The sequence below is a fragment of the Typopeltis vanoorti genome, chromosome 7 (genome assembly GCF_054136105.1).
Source record: "Typopeltis vanoorti isolate ZY-2024b chromosome 7, IOZ_Tvanoo_1.0, whole genome shotgun sequence".
Classification (NCBI taxonomy): Eukaryota; Metazoa; Arthropoda; class Arachnida; order Uropygi; family Thelyphonidae; genus Typopeltis; species Typopeltis vanoorti.
Genome location: NC_143555.1, coordinates 45,055,844 through 45,070,189, shown reverse-complemented (window position 1 = coordinate 45,070,189; position 14,346 = coordinate 45,055,844). Strand labels below are relative to the sequence as shown.

Below are 14,346 nucleotides of genomic sequence, written 5' to 3'. Positions count from 1 at the left end.
GGAATGGGCTGCCAGAGTCTGTGATGGATGCTGTGACAATGAATGAGTTTAAGGCGAGGTATGACAGATATTGTATGAATGTCGAACAGTTGTGATGAACATGATTTGAGGCCTCCCTCGATGAGTCTAAGGACTCCCTGGAGTTGCCCGTAATACTACTACTACTACTAATAATAATAATAATATATATATACAGTAAATGCTCGATTTAACGGACTTTGGATTTAATGGACAAAATTTCCGATCCGTATGTCACATGTAAAAATTAACACCCTATTAATTTTAAAATGCTTTTAACCAAGATTTGCTTATAATTAAATTAACAGGTTATTTTTTGTTATTAATTGTCTGTTATTTTTAACAAATTTTGGCAAATAGGCCATCATATGTTGGAAAAACACTGTAGTAATTTAGCCGACATAAATTATTCACCACTCATAAAACATGTTTGCCGAATGAATAGGATGTGATCACACCAATCGCAGTGTAACTGGTTCTTTTGTCGAGTGGCGTGACTTTCTGCGGCAGTTTTATTGCACATATTTTTGTAATTTTAGGGAGTTAATTATAAAAAAAAACAGCAGAATTCAAAAGTTCAAAAAAAAACTAGATAGTTTTTTTCAAAGCAGGATTACCTAAACCAAGCGCCATAACATCGAACATTAATTTCACATTAACTTATCTAAATGTGTGTGTAAAACAATTTTTTTTGTTATTACAGTCCTAATATTGATAAAATTGCAGTATAATGTTACAGATATTTTTATTTTAAAATCGTAAATTTAAGGAAGCCTGTGAGATTCTTAACCCAGCCATGTTTAGTGAAAACTTGGCATGCCGGTCCCAAGCCCGGATAAATGGGGAGGGTTGAGTGCAGGGCTAGCAACCCAGTCTCAAAAAAAAATTTTTACTATGCAAACTGAAACCTTCCAAAATGTGATACCGGATGCAGAAAATAGAACACAAACTGCCCCAAACATGAGGCACCTCTGTGAAAGCCCTTCTAGGGAAGCAGAGGTACAGAAGAAAGTGACAGACACCTTACCAAAAGGTAAGCTTAGACTGGGATGTTGGAATGTTAGAACCATGTTCGAAATTGGGAAGACATACCAAGTCTCGAGAGCTCTAGAAAAATACAGATTAGAAATAATGGGATTAAGCGAAACAAGATAAATAGGAACTAGAAAAATCAAATTAAACTCTGGTTACTACTTAATCTACTCTGGGAACCAAAATACGAATGACCACACAAAGGGAGTTGCATTAATGGAGTGGAACCCAATATCCGAAAGAATACTAAACGCTAGATTTAAAGCCAGCAAGCAGAACATCACAATAACTGCTATATATGCACCAACAAATGATGCGATCCAGGAAGAAAAAGATTTTTATAACATGCTACAGAGAAGTATAGAAACAAGAAATAAAAAAGATATGCAACTTATAATTGGAGACTTTCATGCTAAGTTTGGAAATGATAATACTAATAAAGAAACTGTTATGGAAAAGTATGCAGAAGGAGAAATAAATGAAAATGGAGTGTTACTTATAGACTTTTGTATGTTCAATCAGTTTGTAATAGGAGGGAGTCTCTTTCAACATAAAAAAATACACAAATGGACATGGATAGCACCAGATAGAAAGTCAAAGAACCAAATAGACCATGTACTTATTGATACAAAATTAATAACAGAAAAAACTCACGTACAAAGATTATTTAATAGTATAATTTTCACCTGTGTGTCACAGGCATATTCAGTACATTAAGCTCAAATTAAACAATAACTGACAATTCCAAAAAGCACCACCTAAGTAGCTGGTGTAAGATAACTAAAAAGGTCAATTACTTTCCTAAAAAAAAAAATAAAATAAAAAAAAATCAATACAATAAAAAGTTAGGAAAGATTAGGAATTGCTGATTTGTAAAGTACTATCTCCCATAAAGGGGATAGACGTAAGCGGCGGATCTGTTTAAGTTAGGAGAATGAAGCAGAGTTTCACATGTTTCTTTATAAAGCCGTTCCATGAAAAACTGACTTTTGTGAAGAACTCTTGTCTTTCTCCAGTGAGCTCTGTGTCTAGTGAAAATGGCATGTTCTGCAAGTCCAGACTTTTCAGGTTTAAAGTATTCAATATAAGATTGGCGTTCTAGCTGAATAGAAGCAGATCTTCCCGTTTGTCCGAAATAAGATAATCCACAAGACAGAATCTGGTAGACACCTGGATGATTAAGATGTGGAAGCTTGTCCTTAGGAGAAGTGAGAAAGGTGAAGATTTTTCTGAACGGTCGAAAGGCAACAAAAATATTCAGTGGTTTTAAAACTTTTGCTATACGTTCACTGATGCCTTGTACATAAGGGATAGTAATGTGCGTTATTTCTTCTGTGTTTGAAGAGGAAGACATATTAAAACTACTCAAAGTTCTTTTAATGAAGCAATTCTTATAACCATTAGATAGAAAGGAAGAAGTTATATATTGTAGTTCTTTCTGTAAAAGATCGTCCGAAGAACAAAAGGAGTGGGCACGATGAACCAGTGTTTTAATAGTTCCTGCCTTTTGACTGGGATGGTGATGAGATTCTGCATGGATATAATGTCCTGTATGAGTCTTCTTTCTATAAACTGAGAAATGTAGGTTACCATCTGGTTGGCGAAGAATTAGAAGATCTAAAAAGGCTAACTGCTTATTTGATTCTACTTCTAGGGTAAACTTGATCCTAGGATGAAATGCGTTTAATTTAGTGAGAAATTGTTGAAGTTCATCCGAAGAGCCATTCCATACAGCAAAAATGTCATCGACATATCTGAACCAATAAGTAGGTCTGGGAGAAATGAAATGTTGTCAAAGATACGTTGTTCAAAATGTTCCATAAAGAAATTGGAGATAGCAGAAGAAAGAGGATTACCCATTGCTGTTCCTTCAATTTGTTGATACAACTTATTTTTAAAGGAAAAATAACCAGAATTTATTACAAAATCAAATACGTTTACAATGTCTGAAGGAAATTCCTGTTGTAGTAATTCAATGCTTTCCGAAAGAGGCACATTTGTAAATAAAGAAACAACATCTAAACTGATCATGATATCAGAAACATACAAGTGAAGATCTGAAATTTTATTTTTGAAATCCAAAGTATTTTTTATATAAGTATCAGTTCTTCTAGTTGAAGAGGAGAGTAAATTTGATAAAAATTTTGAGATTTTGTAAGTGGGGCAACCTATACAATGAACTTTGAGTAGTTTTAATATGTCTTCCTCTTCAAACACAGAAGAAATAATGCACATTACTATCGCTTATGTACCAGGCATCAGTGAATGTATAGCAAAAGTTTTAAAACCACCGAATATTTTTGTTGCCTTTCGACAGTTTAGAAAAATCTCCACCTTTCTCACTTCTCCTAAGGACAAGCTTCCACATCTTAATCATCCAGGTGTCTACCAGATTCTGTCTTGTGGATTATCTTATTTCGGACAAACGGGAAGATCTGCTTCTATTCGGCTAGAAGAACGCCAATCTTATATTGAATACTTTAAACCTGAAAAGTCTGGACTTGCAGAACATGCCATCTTCACTAGACACAGAGCTCATTGGAGAAAGACAAGAGTTCTTCACAAAAGTCAGTTTCTCATGGAACGGCTTTATAAAGAAACATGTGAAGCTCTACTTCATTCTCCTAACTTAAACAGATCTGACGGCTTACATCTATCCCCTTTATGGGAGATAGTACTTTACAAATCAGCTAATCTTTCCTAACTTTTTATTGTATTGATTTTTTTTTTTTTTTTTAAGGAAAGTTATTGACCTTTTTAGTTATCTTACACCAGCTACTTAGGTGGCGCTTTTTGGAATTGTCAGTTATTGTTTAATTTGAGCTTAATGTACTGAAGATGCCTGTGACACACAGGCGAAAATTATACTATTAAATAATCTTTGTACGTGAGTTTTTTCTGTTATTAATTTTGTATCGATATGTCTACTTATGGTATACCTCTTTTAAAATTTAGACCATGTACTTATATCAATGAATTGGAGGAAATCACTCTTGGATATCAGAGTTAAAAGAGGAGCCGAGGCATATACAGATCACTTTCTCCTAACAGCTACCATAAAAGTAAAAATATTTAAAAATAAACAGTGACACAATAGGAAGAGGTTTAAAATTGAAAAACTCAAAAATAAAGAGGTTAGAAATAAATTTACAACTACTCTACAGGATAAATGTGATAAACTCGAAAATAGAGAAGGAGATAACATAGAGGGGAAAATGGACTAAGATTAAAGACATACTAATAAGCACATCAGAAAGGATATTGGGATTTTGAACTAATACAGACAAAGAATGGATATCAGTAAACAGCAAATTAAAAATAGAAGAGAGAGAGAGAGATATAGAATAAAAGAGAAACTGTTACAGATTGGCAAAAATGTTGAACAAGAGCAAGCAGAAAGATATAGGGCAATTAACAAAGAAATAAAAAGAAGTGCAAGAAATGATAAAAGAAAATACATAGAGAATCTAGCACAAGAGGTAGAGAATGCTGCATATATAAATGATACTAGAAAGTTGTATGATGTTACAAGGAAATTAAGTGGAAAAAGAAACAGATAGTTCCTATATACAATAAAGAAGAAAAACTATTATTAAATGAAAAAGAAGAGATAAATAGATGGGTGGAATTCTTTTCGGAAAAATTTCAAGAAATGACCGATGATGACCAGAGCCCAGAATTAAATGAACAAAATGCATCATTAGATATAAATTTGAACGAAATAACAAAAGCAATAACTCAGATTTAAAGCAAGTAAAGCACCAGGAGCAGACAACATACCAGGCAATATACTAAAAGTAAATCCAAAACGTATAACAGAGATATTATATCCCTCATTAAATGAGATATAGCAGAAAGAAGAGTGGAATACTGGATTACTGGTTAAATTACCAAAAAAAGAGAACCTATCTGAATGCAAAAATTGGAGAGGTATAATATTGCTGAGTGTTTTAAGTAAAATAATAGCAAGGATAATACTAGAAAGAATCAAAATAGAAATAGAAAAACAACTAAGACCAGAACAGGCAGGATTTAAAGCCAATAAATTATGCACTGACCACATTGCTACTTCACGAATTATCATAGAACAATCATTGGAATGGCAGGCAAGCTAATATTTAAATTTTATCAATTTTGAACAAGCTTTCGACAGTATAACAGATCTTCCCCATGGAAATTACTTAGAAATTATGGACTCCCAGAAAAAATAAAATAATAAGAATAATTTAAAAAATGTATGAAGATTTTGAAATTCAAGTAATACATGGAAATCCCCTCTCAGAACCATTTAAAACAAAGATAGGAGTAAGGCAAGGTTATATACTCTCCCCTACTATGTTTTTAATTGTCATAGACTGGGTGATGAGAAAAGTATCTCATGGAAATACAGGATTACAATGGTTACTTCAAAACCAACTCCACGATCTAGATTTTGCAGATGATATCTGCTTACTTTCACAGAAGCATCAAACATATAGAACAAAAAACAACACTTGTAGAAACAGCCAAAAAAAAGTTGGTCTTAGGATAAATAAAAATATAACAATGTTGATAAAAATAAATGCAAAGCAAAATAAACAAATAACAATAGAAGAAACACCACTTAAAGAAGTAGAGCAATTTATATACCTTTAGTTCAATAGTATCAATAAAAGGAGTTACTACTGAAGATATAAATAGAGGGAAAGAGCTGGCTTATTCAACTTTCAACCAACTTAGAAATACAGTGGTACCTCGTACTTCGAACATTCCAGAGTTCAAATGCTTGAAAAAGCAAGAAATTTGATTCGCAGTTCGACCCCCATTTCTAAGTTCGAACTATAGTCCAGGAACTCAGAGTCACATAGCATTAGATAGTTTCGGTATGCCACTGGGCATACTTCTCCCCCACTAATTTCCAACACAGTGTATGTCTAGTACACAGCCTACTCATTGCATGATACGTTTGTGTAGAGAATTTTTAACTGTTTTTGGCATTTTTTTTTTTTTCTTGCCCATGGCATTCAAGAATGTAGAAAGAACAAAACCTAAAAGAAAAGTTGTAGTATCGACAATTGAGATGTAAAAAGAAATTATCATGAAACACGAAAGCGATACACGTTTGATGGATCTGCCGACGATGTTTAAAATGTCAAAGTCAATGATAAGTAGCATTCAATGTGACTAAAGGTGTGACAACATTGACCTCCAGGAGATCCCATGTTATTGAAGAGATGGTAAAACTCCTTTTAGTGTGGATAAACAAGAAGCGATTAGATGGTGACGTTATTACTAAGAGAATTATTTGTGAGAAAGCCAAACATCTGCATAGTGAACTTAAGAAATGCACACCTGAGACCAGTACTGAAAATGGGGAGTTTTAAGGAAGTTGAGGCTGGTTTGATAAATTCAAAAAAATGAACTGGGATCCATAGTGTTGTCATGCATGGAGAGGCTGCGAGTGCCGAGAAGAAGCGGACAGATTTGTAAAAACCTTTAAGGAGTACGTGGATAGCGAGGGATTTGTATCTCAACAGGTTTTTAATTGCGATGAAACAGGTTTTTTTTGGAAAAAAATGCCCAAAAGGACCTATATCACAAAAGAAGAAAAGATGGCACTGGGATATAAACCTATGAAAGATAGACTTACTTTACTACTTTGTGGTAATGCTAATGGAGACTGTAAGATAAAGCCTTTGCTCATTTACCATTCTGAAAATCCACGTGTTTTTAAAAAGAACAATGTCATAAAGAGCAAATTCGGTGTTATGTGGAGGGCCAACATGAAAGCGTGGGTTACCAGAGAGTTTTTCACTGAGTGGATTTATCAAGAATTTGCTCCCACTGTAAAAGCTTATCTTACTGAAAAAAATCTACCATTAAAAGCTCTTCTATTGATGGACAATGCTCCTGCTCATCCCCCAAATTTAGAGGAGGATTTAGTTGGTGAATTCAGTTTTATCAAGATAAAGATTTTGCCACCCAATACCACTTCTATCATACAACCCATGGACCAGCAAGTGATTTCAAACTTCAAAAAACTGTATATTAAGGCTATGTTTCAAAAGTGCTTTGAAATAACCAATGCCACAGAACTGACTCTTGCTTAAGGATCGTTGATAAGGCATGGAAAGAAGTTTCTATTAAAACAATAATTTCTGCTGGAAAAAACTCTGGCCAGATTGTATTTCAGTCAGTGAAGTAGTAAGCTGTGAAGAAGAGTCTGTTGTAAATGAAATTGTGTCTTTGGGTAAAGTTATGGGGGATTAGAGATGAGTGATGAGGATGTAAAGGAGTTAATAGATGATCATAAAAAACAAACTCAGCACAGAAGAACTTCAACATCTTCATAATCAACAACAAAAAGAAGTGGAAAAAGAAATTTTTATGGAAGAGAATGACACCAAAGGATGCATTTCCAATGCCGACTTTCAAGAATTGTTCTCTGTTTGGGTTAGAATACAAGCTATTGTGGAAAAATGGCTTCCTAATAAGACAGTAGCGACCAGGAATATCAAGTTATTCGATGACAACATGATGGGTTATTTTAAAAATGTCAAAGAAAATCGTTAGAGCCAAACAACATTAGATAGATTCTTCTCGATTCACGTTCTCGTAAAAAGAGAACGTGAATCAGCATTCTAAACTCCAGCTAAGAAGCAGAAAGAAGACTCTTAACAACGGGAGCATTATTTTCGTCTTTGTGATTTTTATATTAAATTTTAATTATATTTTATAATTAAAATTAATAAAATAAATATAAGATTATTTTGTTTAATTTTTTCTAAGTTATTAAAATTAAAAAACCTAAAATAAATAAAATAAAAAAAATTATTGAAATTTTTTGGATATGGGAACAGATTATTTCGCTTTCCATTATTTCTTATGTAAAATCTTGATTCAGACTTCGAACGATTCATAGTTCAAATGGGTTTCTGGAACGAATTAAATACAAACTACGAGGCACCAGTGTATCTGGAAAAACAAGAATTTGTCTATAAAAACTAAAATGAGAATATTTAACTCAAATGTAAAGGCAATACTAATGTATGGATCAGAAACATGGATGTTAAACAAAAAGATAGTTAACAATGTCCAGGTCTTCCTAAACAAGTGTTTAAGAATGATACTGGGAATATATTAGCCACAACAAATATTAAACGAAGAACTATGGCAGAGAACAAACCAGAAACCCATGTTGCAACAGATACGTGAAAGGAAATGGAGATGGTTGGGATACGTGTTGAGGAAAGAAGATAAAATAATAGTAAAACAGCCTCTAGATTGAAACTGACAGGGTAAAAGAAGACAAGGAAGGCCAAGAGAAACATGGAAAAGAACAATACTGAAAGAAATAACAAATATTAAAAAAAAACTGGAACCAAATAAAAGCAGAAGCAAAAAAAACAGAGTCTGGCAGAAAATGGTGGTGGAAGACCTATACCCCAAGTGGAGTGAAGGGGATTAAGTAAGTGAGATTCTTATCAACCATCCCAATCTGAACAATAATGATGGTCTAAAAATGCCGAGCACATGGAAGGCACATATTCTAACTATGGAATCTTTCTCCCTAAGAGTTAACTATAAACAGGACTGTAGATAATCCAGAATCTTAAATCTAATAAACAATTGTAATGTTAAAAATAGGACACCATTGTTACTGTAAGAAAACTATCTATATGAAAGAATGTTTCTCTTATGTTATCCCAAATAGAATTTAACTTTGATGTAGTTTCTAAATAATTAATTAATTTTTAATTTTATCTGTATTTTTTATTATTTTTTTTCATTACAGGTCATGTCAGTAGAATAACCGGTGATCAAATCATTGTTTCTTTAACTCAGCTTGTCCTTGTATATACTCCAGATGATGACCTTAGAATGAAGGTCGAAACGTCAGGAAATTAAAATAGTTATTTATAACACGGTTGTAAGGTCCATAATTTCTAAAATGAAAACTGATCACCATGCAACACTAAAAGAAAGGGTAAAGAATTCCACAGTGAGCTAGCGAATAATCTTGCTGGAATTATTCTGCAAAGTGCCTGGAAGGAATATGAGCACTGATGGGGTGAAAAGCACTGCTATGGCTATGATATGAGGGGCTGAATGAAATTCAGCATGTATGTACACAACATAGCAAGGTTACAATGCTGTGTATTCTATGTTCCTCCTACTCACCTCAATTTAGTGCAGTTAAAAACTCTTCATCTCAAAAGCATTTGTGCATACGTTTGCTCTGATATATGATGCCAGAGAGTATTCACCTTATAATATCTCCTATTTTTCATATGCTTTGACTAAAAATCTCCATAACAGATTCTATCAACATTAACATCATTTTCCAGGGATATTTTTCACTCAACTTCAACTGGATTTCCTTTTCTAACTGCACAGATCAAGCAACTAGAGATGCTGAGATATTTGTTATCACCAATGAACTCTCAAATTGTTTACATTAGAATAACTATTTTCTAAGAAAATTACAATGTAGACTAATATATATTAACTAAAATAAATTTAATTAATACTTCCAATATTTTGGCAAAGTCAAACTGCCATCATCAGGAAACATAATATAAGATAAGTGCCTGCAGGCACTACACTAAGTAATGAAGATGAAGCATGCCAACTAAGAATAGGCAATAATTCCCAAATAGTGCCCCTTAGTGGGCAAAACTGGGCATTCCTGGCTGTTGGGCTGAGTACAGAGGATGAGAGATTCCCAAATTTGGGGCAGCTTCATGCAACCAAATTTGTTGAGGTTAGGATAGTTTCTTAAAGCAGATTCAAGAAAAAGTCTTTCATATTCATATTTGAATGGAGTAAAGTGGCTTTCTTCCAGTGTATCCTAGGGTGGGTGGGTGGGTGGCCAAAGCATGGTCAGCAAGTCCTGAGTGGCTGTAGTGATGGAAGCAGATATAGTCCTTATGTTCAGCAATTCTAATGTTAGTTGTACCACCTGTCTGGCCATACTAGGATAGTTTACAACTGCAAGTGACCTGGTAAACACCTGGATCTAGGGCCTGTGGCTGGTCTTCGGTGGAGCAGATAAGGAATGTTAATTTTTTTTATATGGTCTGTAAATGTATTTTTTTAAAGATTTCTGTTAGTTTTTTTGGATGTGCCTTAGATATATGGAATAGTGATAGCTTTGGTGTAGTCCTGTTCTGGATAGAGAGTATGGGTTTGGGAGTTTAATATTTTTTTTGATATGGTAGGAATTGTCCTACCATACAGCAGGGTTAAAATAACCACTGGTTAATTTAGCCCTGTTATATAAAGTATTAACAATTCCATACTGTTGGGAGAGGTGGAAGTGACTGTTTGTGAATGTATCTACTGGTGCATTTAGTTTTCTGTACACAGGGAATGCCAGGGCTCCATCAGACTGGTATGTAATTAAAGTGTCTAGGAAGGGGAGATGAAAAGAAAATGACAACAATCTCCCCTTCCTAGACATTGTTGTCATTTTTTCTTTTTTTAAAGTGAATTGGATCCTGGATTGTTGATTGTTTAGGTGTGTTAAAAATATATTGAGAACATCCAGGCCATGCAACCAAATGGAGAACACATCAACAAAATGTAGCCAAACAGTAGGTCTATATGAGGCAGAGTTTAGAACTTTCTCTTGAAATGTTTCCATGAAGAAATTAGCCAGGGTGGGAGAAAGCAAAGAGCCTATGGCTGTCCCCTCTTTTAGTAGAATTTTCCTTGCCAAACAAAATAACCACAGGTCATAGTGAACTTAAGTAAGGCTGAAATATCAGGAGGAAATTGTTTGAATAAGGTATAATGTGTCTTTGAGTGGGACATTAGTGAATAGAGAGGAGACATCGAAACTAACCATAATGTCTGTGTGTTGGAGTGTGAAGTTTTCTATACCGGCTTTAAAGTTTTTTTTTTTTTTTTTTTATGTGTGAGGTAGTGTTGCCAGTATATTGGGAAAGCACTTTTGCTGAATATTTGGCTAAGTTGTATGTGGGTGAATCAATGGCATATACAATTGGATGTAATGGCATATTCTGATTATGAATTTTTAGGTATTCCACATATACAGGGCAGGAGGTTTAGACTTATATGGTTTTAGTTTATTAGTAACTTCAGCATGCCACCTTTTTAAGGAGTCTGAAGTGATCTGAACTGTGTATTGGTAGGGTCATAGTCTAAGGTAAGGTAGGCTGAGCAATCTTTAAGTAAAAAAACAAGTTTTAATGTGTAACCATAGTAGTTTAGAACTGCTGTTCCATTTCCCTTATCAGATTCACTATTTTATTATTCTTCTTGATTCCAATATTGTTTCGTATTCTTTACAGGAGAGGTTAGTTTTTTTGGAGGTTTTGGTTAAATCAGCACATTAACAACATCCAGTCTGATACCCATATTGCCCCATACGGTTAATATGGGGCAATATGGGTAGAAAGACTGAGAATCCCACATTCAATCTAAATAATTTCTTCTTAGGAATTTTTATAGGTGTAAAGTGTAGTTGTGGCTAAGAGCTAGTGCATTAACTGCTTTCATTATGAATAGTTAACACATAAGCCTTATCACCAGGTCTGTCAGAATGCCAAATAACCCTAACCACTCTCAAACACTAAATCATTTTCTCACTAGAGAACCTTTCTAAAAACACTGTAAATATTGCCTCTATTTTCTTCCATTATAGCAAAACTTACACATTCATCCTCATCCATGCATTACCTGGCATTGTAAAATGCCAAGTAGAAGATTTTCCCATCTTCCATGTTTAATTTCTTTACTTGGATTATTATTTATTTATTATTTTTTTTTTTCAGTCTTCTGACTGAACTATTTGCAGTGAATGTATTGCAGAAACAATTCTTATAAGAACAAAGAGATAGAATAAATGATTCCATATTAGTATGAAAATATTTATTCTCCATTCTATTTTATATTTTCATTCCAATTCAAAGCTCTGAGTCTATGAGAAGTGTGCCAATGCTATACAAGAGCATAACAATCAAATGATCAAAGATCTATCATGATTTTATTTCAAAAATTATCATGATGTACATGATATAAAGTGTATCATGATAAACTTGCATAATGTACAAATGGTTATTATATTTTATCTCCCAGTCTCTTGCCAAAGCTGTTAGCTCTAACTTTTTGTCCAATCCTGCCTATTTCCAATTTTTTTGCAACTTCGATGGGTGCAATGCATCATTATCCACAAAAAAAGCTAATCTGCTGACATCTCACTTTTGTTCTAATTTATGTATACACAATCTTGGTAAATATCTTCTCACCATTCCAAACACACAACATGATGCCCTTTTGATTTATTGCTAGAAAGAGATCACAGCTTGGAAATAAGCTCAGATTTAACTCATTCCTAAGAAGGGCAACAAATCTTTGATATCTAATTACACTCATTTCTGTAATGGAAAAGACCATCAACATCTGATATCTTGAATCTTCCTTCCTCTTTCAATAACTTCAAATCACATTCAGAGTTTTGCTGATGACAGCACACTTGAATACTGTGATTCCTTTCACAAACTGCATACTGCTCAAATGATTCAAGATCTTTCATAACCATGTCTTAAACACCAATCTCCTTGCCATTCTCTAGTGGTGGTGAGATGACCTTAACAGTGCCACCAAAGCAGAATCCTATTTCTTGTAAGAAATATTTTACTTCACATTTGCTGTACTCTTGATAATAATCAGATTTAGAATAAAGATCAGGTCTTGAATAGACACAACATCTGGATGTAGCCTGTAGCACAGACATCACATCTATAGCCTCCTCAGCCTCAAAAAAACTTTCCTATCCTCTTCTACACAGGATTACCACTGTCCAAATCTCAAATTCATCCACCTTAGAGTACTTTCATTTCTGGGGGTAGTGCATCAAAACTTCCCTAAATATGCTTCATTTTATTGTTCAGCAGAAGCTAGCTTCCTTCATAGATGATCCATTTTTCACAGACATATGCCACATATTTTCTCACAGATACTCTGTCTTATGGCTTTTCTTTAGGTATTTTCATAGGTGTTACTCCCAACTCTCACTTTTGTTCCTTTATTTCCCTATAACCATGTAAAAATACAAGCAGCTGCTGGTCAACATTTATCCACAGTTTAGCTTCAAACTTAATTAACCAGATTCTCATCTTCCTCTTTCATTCAATCTACTTCTGCTCTTTGGAACAACCTTTCTCACACTGTTTCCTCCAAGAAACACACCAACTGGTTCCATATTTCTCCTGAACCGCATGCCCTACATACATACACATTCCTGTCTTCGCAACCCTTTTGCATCTGGGGTTAATATTAGAAAAAAAAAATACTGTGTATATATAATCTTTACTTACAAAAAATTACATCAAAATATTCAGTATATTTGCATACTTACAGCTATTTTTCAAAAGAGATTCAATAAAAGTTGCGATAACAGCAGACCCAATCACAATGAAGTCAAATCTGTGGAATAACATATATTTTCTTTTACATATATATATATACACGCACGCACACACAGATATATATATATATATATATATATTTTTTTTTTTTTTTTTTTTTACACACTTCAAATAAGCTTTTTTTTTTATTTTAATGACAAAAAAATAAATAGTGAATAAATTCAATAGAAAAATAAAAAATATCATTTCATGTGTCACTCCATACACAGCATATAAATTTGACATTTCATAAAGCTATGCCCAATCAGGAGTAGTATAACAAATCACACTTGTAAAGACTAAAAAATACTTTACAGTGAATTACCTTTAACATAGCACTTATGCTATGAAGCTTAAACTAGGACTTTTCTGTAGTGATGTCGACTAACCAACTTATAGTGTACAAGCCCAATGTAAAAACTGCTTTGTTTCACGAGCAGTTCTTCATGAAACAATGCAGTGCTGCTTCTTGTATGATAGTACAAAATCTGTGAGTCGTATATGTGCAGATTCAAACAAAATATGGAAAAAATGCACCATTTTTACCACTACTAGGAAGAATTAATGAACTGAAAGTATATATTTGTAAAGCTGCTATCATTAGTGAATGTCATGTAGAACCAGAAGTTTGAGTAACAGCTGGATTTTTTGAATCCTTGTAACACAAACACACACACACATGTACTCACTCTCCTGTTTAATTCTTTACAGAGTTTAAACATTTGTCAAGTGTTTATGAAACATTCTGCAACAAACAGAGAAATTGATAAAGACTAGCCAATGTTGGCTAGTCTTTATCAATTTCAAAATCAAAGAAAATTAAAAAAAAAAAAAAAGATGTGACGGTAGTATTTAGTTTTATATCTCATCTCATCTTCTTTAT

The 14,346-nt window shown here is 33.6% G+C and overlaps 1 protein-coding gene across 2 annotated transcripts in view; it reads right to left on the bottom strand.

Moving 5' to 3' along the window:
* The window catches only part of LOC150104641 (two pore channel protein 2-like), a 480,610-nt gene that overhangs the window by 155,276 nt on the left and 310,988 nt on the right, over positions 1 to 14,346 (bottom strand). For both annotated transcript variants that reach the window (XM_090395240.1, XM_090395242.1), the window contains exon 11: positions 13,415 to 13,482. In XM_090395240.1, the coding sequence (XP_090251366.1) occupies positions 13,415 to 13,482 (68 nt within the window). The remainder of the gene's footprint in view (positions 1 to 13,414; positions 13,483 to 14,346) is intronic.